Source organism: Triturus cristatus, chromosome 9 (assembly GCF_964204655.1).
Source record: "Triturus cristatus chromosome 9, aTriCri1.1, whole genome shotgun sequence".
In the NCBI taxonomy this organism is placed as follows: Eukaryota; Metazoa; Chordata; class Amphibia; order Caudata; family Salamandridae; genus Triturus; species Triturus cristatus.
The window spans coordinates 794,172,787-794,196,709 of NC_140592.1; the positions used below are offsets into that span (position 1 = coordinate 794,172,787).

General features: G+C 43.0%; 1 protein-coding gene across 8 annotated transcripts in view; it reads left to right on the forward strand.

Moving 5' to 3' along the window:
- SYT16 (synaptotagmin 16) overlaps window positions 1-23,923 on the forward strand; it is a 601,801-nt gene that overhangs the window by 278,513 nt on the left and 299,365 nt on the right. For all 8 annotated transcript variants that reach the window (XM_085626191.1, XM_085626194.1, XM_085626188.1 and 5 more), the window contains exon 2: window positions 8,652-8,831. Coding sequence is in view for 2 of the 8 variants with exons in the window: in XM_085626194.1 (XP_085482320.1) it covers window positions 8,652-8,831 (180 nt within the window). In the remaining 6 variants the exon portion in view is untranslated. The remainder of the gene's footprint in view (window positions 1-8,651; window positions 8,832-23,923) is intronic.

Genomic DNA, 23,923 nt, shown 5'->3' on the forward strand with positions numbered 1-23,923 from the left:
GCTTCTGGTGACTAAAATATTCACTTTAAAGCATTATGCCTGGTGATAACGGCATCTTCAACATTCATCCTATTAAGAAAAGTCCGGAAATCTGTTACTGTTCTGTCCATGGCCTTCCTTCTATGTGCACCTTAAAGCTGAATGCCAGAACCCCATCTTCTTAAATAAATCTCAGCGCCTTGAGACTCTTACAGGTGAGTAGTTGCGCTATACAACCCCCTGATTTATTGATTAAATACAGGGGCAATCCTGTGAACGATATCACAATACATCTCAAAGCCCAAGCTGACATCATCACACAAAGCGGCATTTTAGAACGCCTATTTTTGGGGGTTGTTAGCAGTTCAGGACTGGGTAAAGAGAACTATGTTTTCTTTTCACTGGATGGTTCCTTAACAGTGCCCACCTACCTTATAAAGGTGGGATCATACAAAGGTCAACAGAGCTTTCTTTTTCATAGCACAATCTAAGAAGCATTACACTTCTCCAAGCCACTGAAGTGCACATTATTGTATTTGATCCATTAAAGAATGCCAAGATATATATACATATACAAATGTTTGTCTTTTTGGGCTACAGACAGTTGGACCATGGAAATTCTTTGTACACAGGCCTACCTACATACTATATAAAAATACATCAAAAGACTCAACATTTTACAGTAATATTAATTTTCAAGCTAAGGTAAGACCTGTTTTTTTTCCCTCCCGAACAAGAAGCCTTTATTGGTTCCCGAAGCAATCCATAATTTCCTTCTGGATGGTAGGTCTCAAACACAATTACGCTGAAGGCTTTGGAACGATATACGGTTATGAAAGCATCCGCTCTCTGACGCAAAGCAGTCTTACATAGATACCATCATGTTCTACAAGACAAATGGTGAGAATTGATAAGAGTGTCTCTACCGGAGACTCTGTCTCTTAAATTGCCCTGAATTTGACATTAGCATCACCCTCAAACATTTCCGCTTTACGAAAAAACTAGAAATCCATCTATTTTGGCTCACAACCAAGAGCGGAATTTAAATTTCATCTTCCCAGTCATATGCAATATCAGATGCTATGACTGGTATCATAAGATATGTGGTGTTTATGCATTATTTACCTTCTGAGTATGGGATGCTAGGTTTAAGGTGACCCATACCACATTTATTGTTATTACAAAGTGCTAAGGGAACAATATCTAACCCTCTTGCACTCACCTCCAATGTAACTCCGTTGGCTTGCTGTCTTGAGAGAGAGTACGTAGAAGCAAGTAAATCACGTAGTGCGCAGTATGCAAACAACATTAGAATAAATATGAGAAACATTGATGTGATTGATAGTCATTTCTTTTTCTTTGCACCAACAGATAGTTCAGTTCTAATAAATTGGCGACTTATTTTTTACAAATTCTTTGAAATATTCAGAGTGGACTTCACAGAGGAGTCAACTCTCTTACTTCATGCTGCTGGGAGTTTTGCATATCATTTTAACTCATATGAGGTGAAGGGCAATTTTATATCAAAAGTACACTTAATGATCACCCAAGAGGTCCGCCAAGCAAGCCAGCTGGTACATTATGGAACTAAGAACCATGAAGCACACCTGCAAATGACTTGAAAGGAAATGGCTCACCAGTGTGGAGCCCACGGACCGAATAACATTCAAAGCAGCTCTCAACCTATATCACCAACACCTAAAAAAGACAAAAAGAAGCGCTCTGGTTGACCGCATTAAAGCAAGCTTCAACCACAGCAATGAACTCTTCAACATTGCCAGAGTTCTCCAGCCCCACAGCCACTGAAAATGTCTTCCCACCTCAACAGAAACTCTGTAACTCCCTGGCGGACTTTTTTCACGACAAGATCTCTATCATCTACAGAAACTTCGAATCACAACCCACTGACATCCTTAATCATCTTGCCCCCATGAACAAGGAACATGATCACCTGCTCACCTCCTGTACCAGCTCACCACACAAGACACCATAGCCAGCATGTACTACGCCCACTCAGGAGCACCAACGGACCCTTGCCCACACCACATCTTCAACCACAGAAGCAAAATGATCAGCAGTGTGCTCACCATCATCCTCAATGCATCCATCACCATGGCCACCTTCCCCGAAGAATGGAATCACGCAGAAGTCAAGCCCCTACTGAGAAACCATCCGCAGACCCCAACGAACCCAGGAACAACTGCTCCATCTCACTGCTGCCCTTTCCCGCCAAAGTCCTTGAGAAGGCCATCAACTGCCAACTCACAGAACATCTGGAGAACAACAATCTGCTGGACACCGCCAAATCTAGATTCTGCACCAACCACAACACCGAAACTGCCCTGATTGCTGCCACAGACAACATCAGATCCCCCCTCAAACACAGAAAATCAGCAGCACTGATCCTCTTCGACCTGTCGGCAGCATTCGACACAGTATCACACCACACCCTGATCAAATGGCTTCACAACATCGGAATCCAAGGAGACGCCCTCAAGTGGATTGCCTCCTTCCTCACCGGAAGAACCCAGAGTGTCTACCTTCCTCCCTTCAGCTCGGAAACCAAGAATCCCATCTGCGGTGTCCCTCAAGCTTCATCCCTCAGTCCTACCATGTTCAACACCTATGTGACTCCCTTGGCCAACATCGTCAGATCGCAGCGAATGAGCATCATATCCTATGCCGACGATACCCAGCTCATCCTCTCTTTATCAGAAGACCCCTCCGCTACGCTGACCAATTTCCACAGGTGCATGATGAACATCTCTGACTGGATGAGAGGCAACTGCCTACAACTGAACACGGACAAGACAGAAGTGCTGATCTTCGGGAAAAACGCCTCCTCATGGAACGACGCCTGTTATCCTCCCAAATTAGGACCCTCACCCACTTCGACTGGCCACGCCCTCGGCATCCTCCTGGACAATAAGCTCACCATGAAAAGACAGATGAACGCAGTATCATCTGTCTGCATCCTCACCCTTTGCATTATCCACAAGATTTTCAAGGGGCTCTATATCAACACCAGACACACCGTAACACAAGCCCTGGTCACCAGCCGACTGAACTATGGCAACACACTCAACATAGGAACCATCTCACACATCCTCAAGAGACTGCAAACAATACAGAACTCAGTGGCTAGCCTCATCCTCTAGCTCCCCAAACGGATCTACATCACCCCCACCTCAAAAAGCTTCATTGGGTCCCCCTTGCAGAAGAGATGCCAGTTCAAGATCCTTATCCACACCTTAAAAGCCCTCCACAACTATGGACCAGCATACATCAACCACCGACTGAACTTTAAACTTTCCTCCAGACACCTGCACTCCACCTCCTTCGGCCTCGCCCACACCCCCTGCATTCGCCGCAGCAATAGTGGAGGATGCTCCGTCCCTACTTTGCTGCGAAGTCCTGGAACGACCTCCCTCTTCATCTATGAACCTCATCCTCTCTACTGGAATTCAAAAAAAGACTCAAGACCTGGCTATTCAACTGAACCCCCTGCAGCTCCTCGAGCACCTTGATACCGCCACAAATGATTAACCACGCTATATAAATTCAGTTCGATTGATTGATTAGCACATTACATTTCTATCCTCGTGCTAAAAATAGTAAATAGTCGTCTTTTTTTCATCGCAGAAGGCTTTTCTAAAAATGTTAATTAGGACTCGCAACATAAGCCACGCCTATTGGCTTTGCTAACGTTTGTTTGAATCACTGTACATTTTGATCTGAGGGCAGCTTGATTAAGCTGTGTTACTCACTTGTTATTACTACCAGCTTTCCGCTAGTGCTAATAATGAACATGAGGGCTAGCACAAGAAAAACAGGCAATAAACATTAGCACTCTTTATCCCCCATCATTTTTTCCACAATCAAGGGCGAAAACAATAGGAGTACTTTGTGCAAATGTAATTTATGACAGTGTTTGCTTGCTGGATCCAACAGATCAGGACCAAATTACTCTTTTTATGTATTTCAAGAATAAACATGACCTTTCTCTCTAGACTTTGCCTGTTTGCTCTCTGGTCAAATATGATGTTTTAATTTACAAGGGAAATAAGGACTGGATCACCGACCTGTACCTCGCAGGCTACTGTTGCCTGTTGTTTGTTCCTTCAGTGTTGATCAGCAGGGGTTATTTGCAGATGGTCTATTAACTGTAGGCAACATATGGGCGGCTTCCAGATGATTGAAATGTTTCTCTGTAAGGGATCATACATTGATTTGGGAGCTGTTCTACTGATGCTCTCATTTCTTTTCACTTACACTGTGTGTGGGTGTACTGTGGGTGGGACGCGCAGCCATTCTAGCTTTCTATTAACATTTTAAATGAAATATAAGGAACTTGCTTCCATGGCTGGAGATATTTATGTGATGACTGAGTTCTGCTAGGAAAAAAAACTGAGGGAAAAGATAAGCTTATACTTCTGTGTAAGTTTACGTTTTTTCCATATTCACAAAGGTATTTTATGAGTAGTATCTTTAGGACTGCAGAGTCTCCGCCCAGCTGCTGCCCGTACAGGTGAGAGTGGTGGGGCCGGGTGGGGGTGGAGGGATTTCGGCAAACGTCGGCGAGGGAAAATTAATGATTTATTTAATTTTCCCTCGTGGTCGGCTGTCGAAATCCCCCCCACCCCGGCCCTACCACTCTTACCTGCACAGGCTGCGGCTGTCTCTGCCCCGATAGGTCTTTCTTATCTTTTTATGCACAAAGTCTCCACCACGACGGCATAGACTCTGCAGCCCTAACGATACTACTCGTAAATTACCTTTGTGAATAGGGAAAAAATTTCAACTTACACAGAAGTGTGAGTTTACCTTTGTGAATGGGGCCTTGGGTAGTTCAAAGAGACTAGCGGCAACATCATGTTTGTCCTGTTTTATGCACCACCGCACATGTTGGTATTATGGAAGGGTCAATGCATAATGCTAATTTTGCTACAGCTTGATCTGTATGGGGGGCAGTTCCTTAACATGCTTGGAAGCATTCCTTACATAAGGGAACTCTGACTTCAGTGGTGTTTGTGCCATTAGAGAACATGAACCAGGTGTCCTTCATAAGAGTGTGTCCACCAAGAGACCTAAGTATGTGCACCAGAAAAACTCCACCCCCTAGTAGTGCATGCACCAGGAGATCTCCCCTCCCTGGAAGTGCATGATTCAGGAGGTCTACCCTCCCAAGGAGTGTGCAGGGTAAAAGAAACCCTGTCTTCTGGCTGTGCTGTGTGCTTCAGCATTGGGGCTGTTGAGGGACCGGGCAGCGCCCTGAACAGTGCACTGCATTTCATGCTTATGTGATATGCGAACAAGTGGCACAGCAGGACAATTTCTGAGAAGAAAGTTCGGGGACAAATTAAGGATCATACAGTGACAAAACTATTTAGTCTGAGGAAAAAGCGCAGGAGTACAATGGAGTAAGGAATCGAGGCTGTAACTTGAGCAACAGCTGGGATGGTTCTTCTGCTTTAAGGGAGCCCAGATCCACCCCATGCGAAGAAAGCCCACAGGTAAGTACATGTTTGCACCTCACTAAGACTTGAGGCTGTAGCCTTATGGCTAGAGCGGTCGACCTTGAAGCTGGGGAGCCGAGTTTGAGTCTCAGCAACAACGCTCAACATCCTGTGATTCTGGGCAAATCACTTAATCTACCCGTGCCTATCAAAAATGAATGTGTCCATCTGAAACAAAACTGGTGCTCATGTAAAGCGCTCTGATACCTGATATCCAAGGGTTTAGTTTGCGCTATATAAAACAAATAAAAGTAATAAAAGAATGATAGTGGGCATTTAACACACTTTACAGCCTCATGCATCAAGCTAAAATCCAGTCGGTAAAATACCGAATCGCTAATAACACCCGTTAGCGAGTAAATAAAACCTAATCCCAATGCATCAACCCAAATACAAAAATCGCTATTTAAGGAATCCTTAAATAGCGATTCCTTAAATTGCGATTGCATTTAAGGAATCCCAAATTGAGATTCCTTAAATGCAATGCATGAAAGATAAAAAAATTAGCGAATTCGCTAATAGGGGGAGCAAATTACCATGAAGATGAACTGCATGGTAATTTGCTAAAAGTTTGAAAAATGCACTTTTGTGCATTTTTCAAAGTTTCATGTTGCGCACACACATGCCCTTAGAGCATGTGTGTGTGCAACATATGTGCACATATCAATTTCAGGGGTGCAATAGGGTGTCATTTTGACACCCTTGCACCCTTGAAATTGCATGAGCAATTTGCGAGAACCTACCTGTACTCGCAATTTGCTCATGCAATCTCCAATTCATTCCTATGGGCCTGGAGGCCCATAGGAATGATTGGGACGGCATTCCTTAATTGCTACTCGCAATTTGCTAGTCGCAATTAAGGAAAGTTAAGGAATCGCTATTTGAATAGCGATTCCTACATGCATAGCCTTTTGCTATTCCTTATTAGCGATTCCTTATTTTTCGCTAATAAGGAATCGCAAATGGCATTGTTGATGCATGTGCCCCTTTGTTACTTTGTTCTTCGGACAAATGGCAAAGATCGGCTGAGTGAAAGTTTCCACTAGATATTCGATATATATTGTGGGGTGCTCTGTTCTCTTGTATGGTAGCCAGAGCAACACATTATCATGTTTTTTTGTCTCCAGATACCAAGAAGGGACAGGGCTGATAAATGTATTATTACAATCTGGTCTGAGCCTATTCCTGTTGCACCTGGTCATATTTATTTAATATGTAAGGTTCTTGTAGAACCCTATTCTGCCCATAGGGGTTTAGAGCGCTTTAAAGAATAACAGCTATTATCTTTAACCAGATGTACAGATTAACAGTTATGTTGAAAATCACAACATTTAACAACCATTTTAACTTAAGCTTAAGGGGGGTGGGTAGAGTGGGATAACCAGAATAATTGGGGGGTCATGTAGCTAATCAGACAGGCTAAAGTTCAGCTGGCAGCACTTATCCATAGGGGAGAATTCTGCTAAGGGATAAATATGCATGGCGTTAGGTAGAGGTCCTTTGGTGATGGCCAACTATGCTACTGTCTGAAGCAGATTCGGAGGAAGTAAAGAAACGTCATAGACTGCAGCTTGGCTTGGATCATTTGCCTGTGCAGTTCACACTTTGAATCACTCTTCACTATTCTGGTGTATTTTGCATCTTGAGGCACAGCTTAACATGTTTCAGCAACACTAGCATTGACCCCTTCTGGGCTCCACTTTGCTGCTGAATGATATGACCTTTGATTGTTCTGTGAGACAAGATGTGCATCTCATAGGCATGCTTTCAAGTCATTACGATGTAAGAACAAGAGCATTGAGTGCAGCACATTTTGGGAGGACATTCCTTCTGTAGTCATCCATATGCACAGTCATCTTTGGGCCTGAGTTATGTTTTGGTGGATGGAATACTCTGTCGGTATACATGATGGATATCCCCTTTTCCTTCTTTCAAGTGCATTATATCCTATGGTACTTGTAATGCGATGGACTGGATATCCGTCACTTTTGTGACAGAGTATCCCATTCTCCAAAATATAAATCAGGACCTTAGTTGACACAATTCTGACATTAGAGCTTTCAGAAAGCAACGCCCCTCCCTGCTCTATTTCAGTGAAACAGGACAGCATTGTGGTGGTGCTGCTTACCACGGACTGAGAATCTGCTCAGGATTGAACCTGCTGGCCACTACACAGCAATTCTGACTAAACAGTAAGCGAAAGCCATATGAGGAGAGGCATGATCCTAAAAGGGGAGTAGAAGGAGGTCTTGGGGATTCAAAAGACCTTGTGGATGGTCAAAGGGCATATTAAGTGACTTACCATGGCTCTTGTGGTTCCTAGCAGGGAGTAGCCTCACAGACACACTCTTATAAGTAGGTGCTGCATGGTACCACTTTTACACCAGAAGGCACTTAAGCAGTAAAAGTGCTGCAAAGTATGGTATTTTAAGGTTTCTACTGAAAATTAGAACATTGGAATGTTGGTAGCTCCATTGAAAACAATGGAGTGCTCCGGCTTATAATGGCTGGTATAAGCCCGGAGCTCCAACATTCCAATGTTTCTTTGTTCACAGCTCTGGCTGTGAGCAAAGGCTTCAGGGAGCCTGAGGGGATTTGAATCCCCTCGCGCTCCCTGAAGGCTTTGTTTTATTTGTTAGAACATTCTGCCCTCTAGTGGCAGAATGTTCTAATATCCTTATAGCCCTTTGTAGCAGGGCTATACCGGCTATTAAAGTCCCGCTGCTTTGTTAAAGTCCCTCGCCTTCGGCTCGGGCCTTTAAAGATGCAGCAGGCCTTTAATAGCCGGTATAGCCCGCTACGGCGGGCTAAAAGGCTATAGTAAACATTCCCTTCATTTGTGTTTTGTCGGTCAAAATAATTTTGAACTGAAACCCAGAAATCCTAGCTATATTATTTTTGATTAACATTCTGGTAGTATATCTCAAACATTAATATCTTGCAATTAAAGCTGATCATAAGAACATAAATCAGGAGGTACATTTTCTATTTGAGAGTTCATCCTTGCTCCATCAATAGACTTTCAACCAAATCAAAGCTTATGCATTGTTCACATATATAACGTGCCAGCACTGGTATTTAGAAAGCGCTTTATTTAAATGGGACAGTTCACCTTACATGAGTGTAATTTACACTGTCCTTGTCTTCTTGTTCCAGTAACTCCAGAGGCGATTGGTTTCCTGTCTGCAGTGGGAGTCTTTATCATTCTGCTGGCAGTGCTGTTCCTTTTCATAAACAAGAAGCTCTGTTTTGAAAAAATCGGTGGCCTCCCCTGCTTAGAGCAACGACGGAAAAGAAAGCGCTCCAAAGAAAAGTCTGGGGTTCACGAGGGACTTGGTAAGCATTACATCCGCACTTAAAGCATGACAAACAATAAGAAGTTTTGTGAAACAAGCTATTTTAGTTTAATATTCTACAAGACATAGGTTTGTCAATACATTACAGTAGAAGAATGTATCTGCTCTTTAGACAGCAGAGCACCTGCCTTGTCTAAGAAGCACATTTGACTACAAGGGGTGGGTAGATGACTTCTACCCTACTGAGGAGTTAACACTTTAGGAATTAAATTAGAGTCCACTTCTTTAAGAAGGCCCTAAATATCTGTATGTGTTACTGATTCCGGCTGGTATCTCCATCCTAATTACTGGTCATGCTGTGTTGTCATGGCTGAAAAGTGGAATAACATGTTGGACATTCAATTACCAGGTCCAATTTCGCAATTTATTTTCAGTTCCCGGCCTGTTTCTATGTATGACTTAAGCCACCATTTAGTTTGATCTAGGATAACATGACTGTAGTTTAAATTATAATAATGTTCATTATTGGGGCACATTTAAACAGAATTTTGGCGAATATTAGAGGACCTTAATGAGCAGGGTTAGGGGCAGACCTCCCAGTTCAGTGATTCAGAAGATTGCAACCTTTGGCCAAATCATGATGCTTACTTATGTCACCCTATTAACCCCTTAAATGCGGAGGCTTTTCCACCCCAGTGCGGAGCCTTTTTTTGGCTATTTGGGGTTCTTCATGCTTACACCCCATAACTATTTTTCAACCTACTTGCAGTTCAGTGGAAAAATAGGTGTGAAATCCTTGGGTGATTCTGGAAAGTTATACATTAGGGAAAAGTAGACACAAATTCTGAATTGAGCAAGGGGTCATTTGTGTAGATGCCTTAAAAATTTCCCAAACAACTTAACTGTTGCAATTAAAAAATATTGAAAATAAGTAGGAAAAAACAGTCGTTTGTTACAACATTTTCATCTGATATTTCTTGTCACAATGGCCAAAAGCAATATTCCGTTAGCTTTACTAGGCCCTTCAGCTCGCTGGATATATAGGGTCTGTAATTTCTCCAAGATTACGAGGTACACAGACAACCACTGAGCTGCACCTTGCAATGGTTTTTCATTGTGTACTGAGTATATAGCAATTCATATGGCAAAATATAAAGAGTGCAAAAGGGGTATAAATGTCTTTCTGAAATGTATCCAGGGCTTTCCAGGGTGGTGTGACTTGTGTGGTTTTAATGAGTTCTTTTTACCCAGAAGCTCTTGAAAAACTTAAATGGTGCCTAAAAACACACATTGTCCTCACAATTTTTTGGCAGAAAGTTCTGAAACTGTGGGGAGCCCCTCCAGTCTCATAATAAAAATAGTACCTCACTAGTGTGGGTGGGCCTAATGCCGACAATCGGAAGAAGCCCAAAAAGCAACATGAACAAATCAAATGGGTTCTCCCCAAATCTAACCCTTTTCTGAAATGTTGGTTTCTTTGGAATTTGGGCCCTACCTAAGCAGGAACCCAGGTAAACCTACAGAACATGCACATTTCTGAAAACTAGACACCTGAGGGTGTTCAAGGTCGTGAGACTTGCATAGCTTTCACCAAGGTGTTTTACCTAGAAGCGCTTGCAAACCTCAAAATTTGTCTGAAAACTATTTTTTTCCTTAAATGTCTGTGACAGAAAGTTCAGGAATCTGTGGGGAAAAACACATTTTCTACCACCCAGCATACCCCCAAGTGTTCTGATAAAAACAGTTCCTCTCTTGTGTGATTGGGCCTTGAGCATGTCATTGACCCTAGTTTGATCCGTTTCTGTCACGGGCACTAAGCTCATCCTCACAAGTAGGGAAGCGTTTTCGTCCGAACAAGTGGGAGAACGCAAAGTTGTAGGAATGCTGTGGATTTCTGCAGATGCCGGAAGTTTACATCACAGAAGTGCAAGAAAATGTGCGATTTTAGCAAAGTGTGAGGTTTGCATTAAATTGTAGGTAAGAAATCATTGTGGAATCCACCCAAGGCACACAACAATGTAGATTTTCCTGGGTGGCTTTCCAGCCCAGGCCCAAATACTGCCGCTGCCACTTTTGCTGATTTCTCTATGTTTGATTTGATTTGATGTTTGATTTTGGGACCATTTGTGCTGTGTGTATTAAAGTCAGCCACTCACAATGGTTTCCTTTTATTCAAGACAAGTGGTGACAGAAATGCGAAGCAAATGCATGTTTTAGGCAAAGTTTGAGATGTGCAGAGCAATGTGGGTAAGAAAGCGTTGTGGAATCCATACCAGGCACACCACCCTGGATTCCCCTGGGTGTCTGATTTTCAAAATGGCTGGGTTTAGTTTCTCGGAGTGCCTGAATATGGCCTTAAATAGTGCAACAATTCACTTTGACAAGTAGGAGGAAATTTGTTTTTACCTGCTCTGCCATTACATATGTCAAAACTATCTCCAAAAGAATCAACATTTCCTCTTGCTTTCTGTCAGAATGGGACTCTGTGCCCCAGGTGGGCAGAAAGACTGTTAAGGATTTGGAGCTGGAGGACAGACCCAACACCAGGGTGACCCACCCATACACCATTTTGTCTTTCTATAGCAATACAATATATTATTTTCTAGTGAGCCATATTCCTGCCACCCCAGGTGGTCAGATTGGAGGTGAAAATTCCCATCCACTCCCCCCCATGGGGGAAGAAACACTAATGAGGCCCAGGGAGAGGGTGGAGCTCAAGCCCCTGCCATGGAGTCACCCCCCAAAAATACTAAAACGTAATCCCTGGTTTCTAGTGGGCTTTCTTTTCTCCCGGGGGCAGATTGGCGAACACCCCACCCACCCCCCAGGGAGGTATTAAGACTAATGGGACCAGGGAAGCACCAGCCCATGACATACTGAAATTCTCAAAAGTCCTGGTGTCTAGTAGGCCCTCTGCCTTCCCTAGAGGGACGATAGGAGGTGAACCCCACAATCTACCCCCCCCGGAGCAGAAAATGTAATGGGGCCCAGGGTGGAAGGTACACAGGATCATGCTAGGTGGGGGGGGGCCTGACCCCTCCCCCCAAAAACCTATAGGGCCAGGGAGACCGCAGCACATGAGGGCTGTTCCCCCCAACAATACTATTGCCTAAAACAACTCTGGTGTCTAGTGGGCTTTCTGCCTCCCTCCATGGAGGACATATCAAACCCTCAGGGGTGGCAGAAAGATATATGGGGCCTGGGGTGGTGGGGGAGCACCCGCTCATGACCATGGAGGCAGCTTCCCCCCAAAATACAATTTCCGTACGAACCCTTCGTCTCTAGTGGGGTTTCTGCCCCCATGCATGTAGATTGAGGGCATATACCACCATCCACCCACTAGAGGGTGGGACTGAAAGACTTTTGGGGCCCAGGATGGGGGGAGCACGGGCCCATACTGGGGGGGGGGCATCTTTCACCTGCAAATAATGATTCCTGCTGTCTAGTGGGTGGATCCCTTCCTGAGGATAACCCTCCTGCTGCGATCTCCAAGCAGGGATCCTCTTTGGAGAGATATCATTGAAAGTAGAGATTCTCAACTTTCCAATGATATCCCCCCCTTACAAATCGGTGCTTGAGCTCTGAGCACAGATTCAGTGAAAGTGAAATGAGCCAATCGCCTCATTTTACTTTCACCTTGAGTGGAAATGACATCACCGTAGTCTACACGTTGATCGTTAAAACAACCCAAAAAAATAATAGGGCTGCTGAGATATTTCTTCCCCAACAGCCTGAACTCTGAAATATAGAAAGCAAACCCTCTGGTGCGAGATCCAGAGGGACCTTGGAAGCCATCCCCTGCATCGGCCAATGGCCGAAAGAAGCACTGAGGAGGTATTGCAGGCGTCGACTGGTGTCCATTTCCTGCTCTGACAGGACCTAGGTATTGAATTTATATTTTGGTGTCACTACTTAGTCTCTTTCCATAAGACTAGTAGTCAGCCTAGTGGATGTATTTTGGACCATTTGTGGGTAGATTACATGGCCTTCAGAAAAGCCTGTAAACAAAGCTTCCTTTTAATTGAGTTGTGTGTTGAGCACAATCCCATAACTGCTGCATTAAGGCGAAAAAGTTATTTATGTACGGATCCTTCTGAGCTCTTTCACCTGGAAAATAGATCTGAATGTGACTTTCCCCTAGGTAATATTGCATAGGTCATTCTTTAACTAGGTACCTAGATGTTTACTAGACTTGATGTACATGTCAGTCTATTTGAAAAAGATAGGCTAGGAAAGCAGTTTGTGGGAAAGCTGAGAATATATATGAGAGCCTGAGAGAAGAACCTTCAAAATATTACTGTTTCGGTTTACTCTGTTCCATCCCATTCATCGGTGGTCTTTTCAAAGCATTGCAAAAGTAGAGAAGGATGTGATTAAGGCATCTGCAATTGAGATCACTTCATATATGTACAGGATGCAACTGGATGAGAGAGGACTTTGGAAAGTGGCATGTGTGGCATATGGGACAGCATGTGTGGGGAACATCTCATAAAATAGTGATGGGTCCTTGAAGGAACAGTGTAATTGACTGCAACTCAGTCTGTTACAAAGATTTCCAGTTACACCAACTGCTCTCTGACTACAGGAAAGTGTTAAAAAAAATCTGTAGTGGGACATGACAAACAAGGATTGACAAAGCTAATACGTTAGATGCTCGCACTGGGACACAAACAAAAGCAATACAATGTGCCTTCTTCAATGCAAAACAATATAATGAACTGTTTTCTTAGTGTATACAGTGCGCAGAGTGCATAGATGACATAAAGAAGTAAGGGGCATATTAACAAGGAACAGGGAAAATTAACACTAAGGGCGCTTAGCGTTAATTTTTTTAACGCCCTCTATCGCTGGATGATATCGCCTGGTTATCGCGTTATTAACAATGCTAACCACCTAGGCGATAAAACATACAGCGATAGCGGCATTTTGGGAGGTTGTCGCTGGTAATGCAGCGATAAAACTGCAAGGATAGGGATATCCTTGTTGATAGCACATGGTGGATTTAGCCATGTAATCCACCTCCCATTGGATTACATGACATACAGCCTCATGCATCAACCCAAAATCCAGTCGGTAAAATACCGATTCGCTAATAGCTCCCGGTATTAAGTTAAAAATACCCAATCCCAATGCATCAACCCAAAAGCAGAAATCGCTATTTAAGGAATCCTTAAATAGCGATTCTTTAAATAGGGATTCCTTAAATACCGATTCCTTAAATAGGGATTCCTTAAATACCGATTCCTTAAATAGCGATTGCATTTAAGGAATCCCAAAGTGAGATTCCTTAAATGCAATGCATCAAAGTTAAAAAATTAGCGATTCCGCTAATAGGGGGAGCAAATTACCATGAAGATGAACTGCATGGTAATTTGCAAAAACTTTGAAAAATGCACTTTTGTGCATTTTTCAAAGTTTCATGTTGCGCACACACATGCCCTTAGAGCATGTGTGTGTGCAACATATGTGCACATATCATTTTCAGGGGTGCTATAGGGTGTCATTTTGACACCCTTGCACCCTTGAAATTGCATGAGCAATTAGCGAGAACCTACTGGTACTCGCTATTTGCTCATGCAATCTCCGATTCATTCCTATGGGCCTGGAAGCCCATAGGAATGATTGGGACGGCATTCCTTAATTGCTACTCGCTATTTGCTAGTAGCAATTAAGGAAAGTTAAGGAATCGCTATTTGAATAGCGATTCCTACATGCATAGCCTTTTGCTATTCCTTATTAGCGAATCCTTATTTTTCGCTAATAAGGAATCGCAAATGCTAATGTTGATGCATATGCCCCTAAGTCTGAAAATTAGCAGACATAAAAAAGCAGCGTTAACCGTGGTTAGCGCTGCTTTTGCTGTCTCTAACAGGGTTAGCGTGAAGCTTGATAATAGGAGAAATGTCACTTAGCGACATTTCTCCTATTATTTTGCTCTGGAACGCCCACTTTGCATCTCATTAGAGATGCAAAGGGAAGCGTAGTGAAAAAGGGTGCTAACATGCGACTTTGCATGTTAGCACCCTGTTGTTGATAGGGCGATATTTTGGTCTCCGCTTCTTTGGCTTTTAAAGCCAAAAAAGCGGAGATAAAGCCTTTGTTAATATGCCCCAGAATGTGTAATGAGAGCGTGTACATTTTACATGTAAAATAGTCCCTTAGAAATTCCAGTGGAGGAGGGAAAATACACCCAAAGAGCCAAAAGAAAGTAGGTGCGACTAATAAAATCCTGTGCACTGATCCAAGAAAAGATTTGATTGACAATTTCAAAAGCCACTGGCTGAAGGCTTCTGAGGCAAAATGAGCAATGGCTGAAGGAGGCTGAATCAAAGCCCCTCTAAGTATGTATAGAATACATAACATGCTTACCATGAATACATGACATGTTTGCCACGAATGCCACAAGCACCATCACACATCAATCCAAAATTGTGGATTTTGTCTTGCTATAATCTACATGAAAGGCCAATTATATGTCAGCAAGTGAGCATTGCGAGGTATCTCTCATTCACACATCAAACCATACTGTCAACAGAGCACATTAGGTACTTTGCCAGTATCTCATTCTCAGTGTTTACATGTAGAGGATTGATTTGGATGTCATGCATTTCTTGGGTTGTGCAACTGAATCTTTTTTGAGTAATTTCAATAGCTGGTAGAGATTATGTTATTGGATGACTTTTGCCATTCTGATCCAATGATAATGTTTTTGGTAATTCTGTTTAGAATTAATTTGTGAACACTGAATGAGTGGTCTAAGAGAAGAGAAGAATATCAATAGAGGTATGCGAGTTAGCAAGGTCACAATCATTTTGGTGGCTGTTTCTCATAGACGTGCAGTGTCCAGAGACCATTGGAGTGTATTTTAGCGTAGTTGATTGTGATGAAAAATACCAAGATTTGGTTGAAGGGTATATGGAGTGTAGATGGTGAAGGTGCAATGCCATATTTATTGTAGGCCTTGTGGCGTTTAAAGGATGTCTTTACTGTATATTACATTAATTAGCTGATGCAAATTTTATGGTGCTAGAGTTAGGGCATTTGAAATGCCAGTACTTAATTTTGGAACTACTGTAGTTTTCATCAGGCACTAGTGTTGGGTTTGGGTGTTATGAGGTTAACCAACGGTGGTTGGAAAAGGGGTGGGTTTAGTTTAAATCAAACAGGAAGTGCTTTGGCTTTTGACTTAGCAAGTATGCTGTTTAGAAGTTAAGTATTGACCTTATTTGCGAGTTGTGTTTTGAGGGATACATTGTCTGATAATACTTCATGTATACATCTGAAGAGAGCACTTACCTTTGTGACCTGGAAATGGGCGAGTGGGGGCGGTCTGATGATGTTAGAAAAGTGTACAGTAAGAATAGTGGAGCCCAGTCCAGGTTATTGTTGGAAATTTGAGCATTTAATTTTCTTATTCATCTAGAGAATATGATAACTGTGTTCCATAGCATGTGAGGTGGAAGACCATAAAAGAGTCAAATTGATCTAAGCCATTTATTCTTGAGGGTCCAGTGCATTAGGGTACTTGGAGAAGGACATCCAGATCTTAAAGTTTACAAGGTATCATATGTTGGTCTTCTTAAAAGACCAAGGAGAAAGTGAGAAGATGCAAATCAATAAATCAAATTGTTTAACTAAAGGACTCAGAGGTACCAAAGAGCCCTCCCTCTTGAAGTTTTTGACTATACTGGGAAGACATCCAACCCTTATTTGATTGACAAACAGAAATCTGAATCCCTATTGACAAATAGCATGAATCACCTCCCTGATTTCTCTTGCAGTGCCCCCTACAATAATTCTCATGTTCCACATTCCAGTTCATGGCAGCTTAAAGACTTCAAATCACACTCATTCAACCATCTTGATGTTAAACACCCTGAGGTGCATTACAATTAAAATCATTCTACTCTACACTAACCCCATATTATAATGTAATCCTAAAAACATTACTGGTTCATGATTTTGTTGGGTTAGTTGTCAAACCACTAAATCATGCAATTATAGTCACATTATTGAAGGAAACCAATTCTAATTCTAATTAGCAAGGTAATTGCAATCAAAACACTTCTAGTACACTTAGTACTTGACTAATATTCTGACCTCAGACACTTTGCAATTACACAAAAACATCAGTGATTTAGTTGTTAAAAGAAAGTTTCTTGTCAAATCAAATGCCCGAAATCTTGACCTTAGGCCAAGGATGGGGTAGTGGTTCCAGGTTATTGGGCCAGCACGCAGTAGACCAGATGTCAGGTTTGTTTGCCTAAGATCAATACCTCGGTCTTCCCAATATTTAGCTTGAGACTGTTGAGTCCATCCACACGGCAACCTCTGCAAGGCATAGGCATAGGCATAGGCATAGAGAGGATCTTATATATGAGGAGTTCAGTGAAAGAGTGATGATGAGCTGAGTGCCATTCGCATATGAGATGATAGTCAACCCATAGCCTTTGATGACCTCAGCCAAGGGCCACACATAAATATTAAAGAGGGTTGGACTCAAGGATGAGACCTGTGGCACTCCTTGGTGCAAAGGGAGCACTTTTGACTGAAAGGGTTTTTGAGACACCTTAAAGGTGCACTCATGCAGGAAAAGAGGCAACTCACCACAAGGCTTTAAGGCCGAGGCCGCAGTACCACAGTCTTTCAATCTGAATGTTATGAGACACAGTGTTGAATACAGCACTGAGATCCAGCATTAGTAATGCTGCAGAATCACCAGCATTCCAAATTTGATGGATTCATTCTGTATCAAGCAGCAAGGTATACTCAGTACTACAAGAGGGACAAAAACCAGACTGAGTCCTGTGAAGCAGGTCAAGGGCCTCAATGAAGCCAGAAAGCTGCTTATTGACATGCTTCTCTGTGTTCTTAGAGAAAAGTGGAAGCAACGAGATAGGACAGTAGTTTTCGGGCTTGGTGAGGTCTTTATAAGGAGTGGGACCACCATGGCATGCTTCAATCTCCGAGGAACCCAGCCCGAGGCCAGGGAGCTGTTAAGAAGCTCATTTAATACTGGGTGGACAACCTGCAGGCCCGCTCCAAAATGGAGGGGGATGCTGGGGCAAGCGGGGAGCCAGACTTAACTGAAGCGTGGAGTAGGAACAGCTCCTCAGGTTTGATGGAATTAAAGTTCAGCTGCCTTGAGCTGCCATCAGAGGGTCCGAACCAGGTGTTTAAACAAGGAGCGTCTCTGGCCTTCACAGGAAAGGAAGCATAAATATTTGCCACGTTTTCAGAAACAATTGAGCTAAGACAATACAGCCCTCCTCTGATGGCGAAGTCAAGGCTGAGACTAGAGACAGTGAGTAGAGTGATTTGACAATTATCTGGGCAGATTGAATTTTATTAGTATAGATGTCACAGTGAGAATCCTTGATACAACAGTGGTAAAATTTAGGAGCTGCCATGTAGTCAGCTTTGAAAGCTGGCTCAATATTCAAACTAAATACATCAACATATGTATTTTACTGTTATATTGATTGCCTGATCTTTAATACCAACTTTGTGGAAATCTTCAATCCCCCACCATTGCTTTAGGATGCAATAAAACACAAGGTTAGTACATTGGAGTATACTCTATTTTATTGCAATCATAAGGAGTATTTGTTTGACAAGATTTGTCATATCCCTGACTATCCCTGATAATTATTGTCATTTGATTCACATTTCTGTGGCAATTCTTTCTATATGTATTCTGTACATTTTGGCTTTGTTCTTGATGAACGTCTTCTGCATTCCCTTACTTTAAAAAAGGTTGGGTATTTATCTGGTGCGGAATTAACCTGCTGTTCTAAATTTACCATGGTCAGATGATTTATCACATGCATTACTCGAGTTTATGCAGCCATTTATCATGTTTGCCTCCTTCTGACCATTTTTCTTGAACCCAATTCAACACATATTTCATGATGTAATGTGTTACGGGAACATTGCAGATGTGCAGTAGCTATGGCAAAACTCAGAATGCCAATTCTGGCATGAATATCCATTTACACCTTAATCAAAATTAATATAGCTGTCAGAATGGGGGGAGATCAAATACATTAGATCGCTTTCCGCCGTAAACAAAAGATTGTGACCCAGGAAGCTGGTGTGCTTCCAAGTCTGGTGAAATCTTTCCTCTCAAGCAGAGGTGCAAGATGCCGTACCTCCCGACAGCCATCCGTAGGTGCCCACAAGACACAATGAAACTCCTCAGGCCCTGTCACGATGTTCTCCACAACAAAGTATCTTGTGTCGTGTGTCCAGGGAAGGGAACCAGTGACCTCGAATGGGGGACACAATATCAAGCACTGCCGTCTTCTTAATCTGGAGGTCAAAGACAGTCTCAGCTCTCACATCAAGCCCACCAACACTCCTCAGACACCACACGCCTCAGAGTGCAAGCTAGCACAGGTCTCCTGGTTGCAATCACATTTCCCTCGGACTCTGCAAGCTTCCCCTCCAGCCCACGAACTCCTCATGTCCTGGCACCTCGGGTGGGCAGCTGATCTTTACGAACACATTCCACTGCACAGTGTGATAACGGTGTACGTCAGGATGATCCTTGTCCTAACCAATGATCACTTCCACCTGTTTCTGCTGCATGCTGCGCTTTCCTTGTGATCTCATGGAAACGGGGAGATCCTTTGTGTCCCTGGGACCTTGTGGACAGGAGGCCAGCCAACTGGTCCTTGGAGAGTACTTAGGGACCCGGGCCACGACAGTTGGAACTTAGCTGCAGGCTGCCAACATCCAGGCACTATTCATCAAGTGATAGTCCCCTTCCTGGAGAATGATAAACTCCAGGCCACCACAAGTCTGCAGATAACCCAGCTGCAGTCCCTCCTGTCCTAATGATTCCTCTTGTCGGTGTCCCAGAGTTGAACCAGCGTAGTGTGGTTCCAAATCCCAAAGTGTATCTAGCCTCCAAGGCCAGAGAACCTGTAATTATACCCACAATGGCTTTTGAAGATGCCATCAGTTCAAAATTCCACCTTTGAAATGCACAAGCCCTCTCTAAAGTTTGTCCTGTCAACCGTCCTACCATGGGAGGTTTGATCACTATCTTTAGTGGGGCCAAGACCCTGCCCCTTGGAATGCAGGTCCCAATTCCATCCCCACGTAACCATCCCAGAAATGCCTCAGAGTCAGAGGTCTGCAGTTTCCCTTGAACCCCTAGTTTATGAGATTCTATCAGGATTGCACTGAAGTAGCTGTCCCTCTAGCAACCAGATGTGAATTGGAGATAGGCCGACAGGCACACAGAGCCACAAGCATCGAAATTCCCACTTCCCCAAAGTGACATTTGCACTTTTGTAATGTCAGATCCACCAGGGTAAACCTGTGGCACGATCGATGAGCTACCTCCGTGGATGGCACTACCAGTGCTGCAGGCCCACGGAGGAGCATTCGAGGTTCATGCCTTGGGTATTAGTCTTACCCCTGGACAAAGAACTTACAACCTATTCCTCTTGCTTGTGATAACCCTTATTCGAACTATAACTCTCAGAGAAAATTTCCAAAAGCCTATGACGCAGGAGCAGTGAAATAACAGATGCCTATTTGCTCCCTGAAGCCTCAGTCAGTGCGAGAAGCAGAGGCTCAGCTGCTTGTCACAGTAACTTTCTGTTTGTTGTGTAGTTTTATGTAGCACGAACTCGGGCCAAGGGCTTTGAAGCGCTCTTCATGAGCATGGGATTACATTTTTTCTGTTTGTTTAGGCATGGGAACGCCTGAGACCCAAACCTGGTTCTGAAGTTCTTAAGCCACATCTCCTCACTTTCCTTTTGTGTTTCTTAGATCTAGGAACATCAGAACAGTATTTACTTACTTTCCGTATTTAGCACCGGGTAAAAAGCACCCAATATTTAGTGTGGCCTGTGGACAGCAGCCCTTATTTATATTGCTAATTCTGTTTGCCAGACAATGAAACAACTATATACAATGGGTCTTGCTTAGTTTGCAATTAGGTTGTGGATTTTGTGAAAGCAACTTAATGTGCTGCAGAAAGAACAGAATCTCAGAGACGCCACCGACCTGGTTAATTAATGCTTTTAGTGCCTGCACATGAGCAGGTATTAGTAGGTATTAGTAGTAAATGCTATTCTTCTCACATCAGCTCACTTTTTCCAATATTTTGTGTTGTCTGTTCTCTGTGGCTACCCCCAGAGCTTTCATCTTTCTCAGGTTCATGTGCGAGTAGTTTATCCAGTTCATTTTTATTTCTTTTCATTCTGACATTTAAAGTTCTGAGTTTATAAAGGGTTGATGAGGACTACAAATCTCAGAATGCAAAGAAATTACCTGGGCTTGAAGTGCGGCGTTCACATGTGAATGGCAAACCTAAGCACTGTCTATCTTTATGTCTTTCCTGCATGCACTCTTGTCTTCTTCTCAGCTCTATCCTATTCCTTTTCCCTGCTCTTATGTTTATGTCCCCCTCGCTTTCATCATTTTTTTTTTTATTTACTCTCCCTTTCTCCATTTAACATTGGCTGGAAAAGCAGTCAGTGGTGTAAATATAGACACAGCCAGACATGAGCGTCCGTAGAAGTGCCCAAATAATCTTCTCCCTTTCTGCTGAAGGAGCGTCCAAGCCCTCATCCCTTCAAGCAGGGCTGCGCAAAAAAGCATGGTGGATGCAAACCAACTCACTAAAACCTAACGGGGCGGGGAGAAGAATGAGGTGTTGATACTGGGGAAGAATAAAGAGCTATGGGGTCCCCAACATTGGCCATCTGAATTGGGTGCCCTTCCTCAGCCCGCCCAACAAGCCCGTAATCTAGGTTTTATCATGGATGATCGGCTTTCTATGAAACATCAGGCGGTAACGGTGGCTGCAACGTGTTTTGGCATCCTTAAATGGCTCAGGAAAATTCTGTGGATGCTGCCAGTTTCTACTCAAAGAACTGTAATCCAGGCTCTTGTCATCTCACGCTTGGACTATGGCAACATCCTCTTTCTGGGAGCCAATAAGGATGTAATACACAAGTTGCAGGTTGTACAAAATGCTGCAGCCCACCTACTTTGCCACATTCCGAAATTTGACCCAATTGCAAGCTCTTTATGCGAACTGCATCGGCTCATGGTTGAAAACCGCATCAAATTTAAGGCTCTAACCTACATGTTCAAAATTAAAACCGGCAAGGCCCCTGAATACTTAAACACTATTGTCCACCAATATGCTCCGTCATGCTCTCTCCGATCATCCACTCAAATGAAATTCACGGTGCCTAGGCATAGATTGTCTCGAATAGGTAGCAGATCCTTCTCCTGTCTGGGCCCCACCCTGTGGAACTCCCTTCCTCTGCCATTAAAGCAAGAGACTACTTTTGTCCACTTTCGTAAGTCACTGAAAACTTGGCTAGTCAATCAATAAGCTTCCTCCTTCTCTCTCTTCTTTGGTCCCTTCAGGCGGTGCTGGGAAACCCTTGGGTAGCTGTGCGCCTTACAAATTCGAAATAATAATAATGATTTGTCTTCTTGGGTCTGTGAGGGAAGGAGAACAGACCAGTATTCCCATGTTGTCCATCCCTGGTACCCAAGTGTGTAAGTGCTGCCTGCAGAACTATGGTCATATGGCTTCATTGCTGGAAGCATACGGTAAAGAAGCTTTTCACGTGCGCTGTCACAGGAGGAATGGAAGGGAACCATTTTAATCAATGTAACTTCTTATAAGTTATTCTTCCTGCTCAAACAATTCCAAGGAAGCATTAGACTTGGCTGCAGGCTACTAGAGGGAGCGAGCTGCTCAGCTTTAATTGAAAGGGCCATCTGGGGAATGATGTTCCAATACATCTCAAAACCCCAGCTGAAGACCTCAAACAAAGCAATGTTCTAGAAAGCCTAGTTTGGTGATTGTTAGAAATGCATGACTGGTTTAAAGAAAACTATTTTTACTCTGCACTGGATGGCCTATTTAAGACAGAAAATATTTTGGAAGAAGGCGACCTTAATAGCGGCCTCTGATATAAGTGTGATGGAATGATTATGGCACTTCACTATAGAACGGTGGGCCATTTGTGAATGATGAGAGGAAGTGCCAGGCATAAGTGAGGGAAGATAATTTAATCACTGAAGAAATATGTCTATATCAAAGTGTGAACCAATATGTCATTTTAGCAAATTTCTCAGGATAACATTGTGGTAGAAACATTATTTGGCACCATTTTTGTCTTGGATGGAAACACCCAAAACCTCTGGGGAAGGTAATCCTTAGTAAGTAGGCCCTTCATTTGTGGATTATTACCTGAGTGCCTTTCAAGAAATGCCTGTGTTTTTTGTTTCAATTCTACTATATATTCTGCTGAAAAATACACCCTTTGGCCCCATTTTAGAAAAGAAATTGTAGATAGGGGCAACCCTAACTCCCTCCACAAGCCCCTTTAAGACTTTCTTGCCAACATCTTTTCAGGGGATTATTCAAAGTGGTGGGTACTTATTTTTTCTGGGTACTCCCCTGTCCCAAACTTTTCCTTCAGACAATCTCTATTGCTCACACTTGCCCTAACTCTGATTCTGACCATATATGTAACCTTAAACATTAGCCCTATATATGACCATCACTTACATAAATCATAGTCGTAACCCGAGCCTTAATCTTACACTTCGAACTACACCTCTCCCCAAACCTTCCACTAAACCGTCACTGAAACTTTACCTACCCTTACCCTACCTTATCTTTTCCCTAGTTCTATCCATCAAACTATCCCATACCCTAGCCTTACCTTAAGAAACTAAACTTATCATATCTCAAACTTTTACTTTATGCTTTACCCTATCATTTCTGTTACTCTAACCCTTTACAGACTAACACAGAGATTAAAAGTGCTCATTGCACATCTAACTGCGATTCAAGATAGTCAAGAATATTACCATGTTAGATAAACCAATACCCCAATTTACTTAGCACAACTCTGTAAGGATAGTCCTATGTTTTTTTCGCACAATATAAACAGCATTAGATTTACCACAGCCTCTGAATACTGACTCATTAAGAAGGTGTCATCCTGTTCATATTCTCCTGCACACCATTTTTGCAAGACATTTCAGTCACCAAAGAGGAGGTTGATTAGGTTGTCATGTCTGTAGAACCATCATCGTCACCATTAGACATGTGTTTACTTTCAATACTGAAAAGCAGCTTTG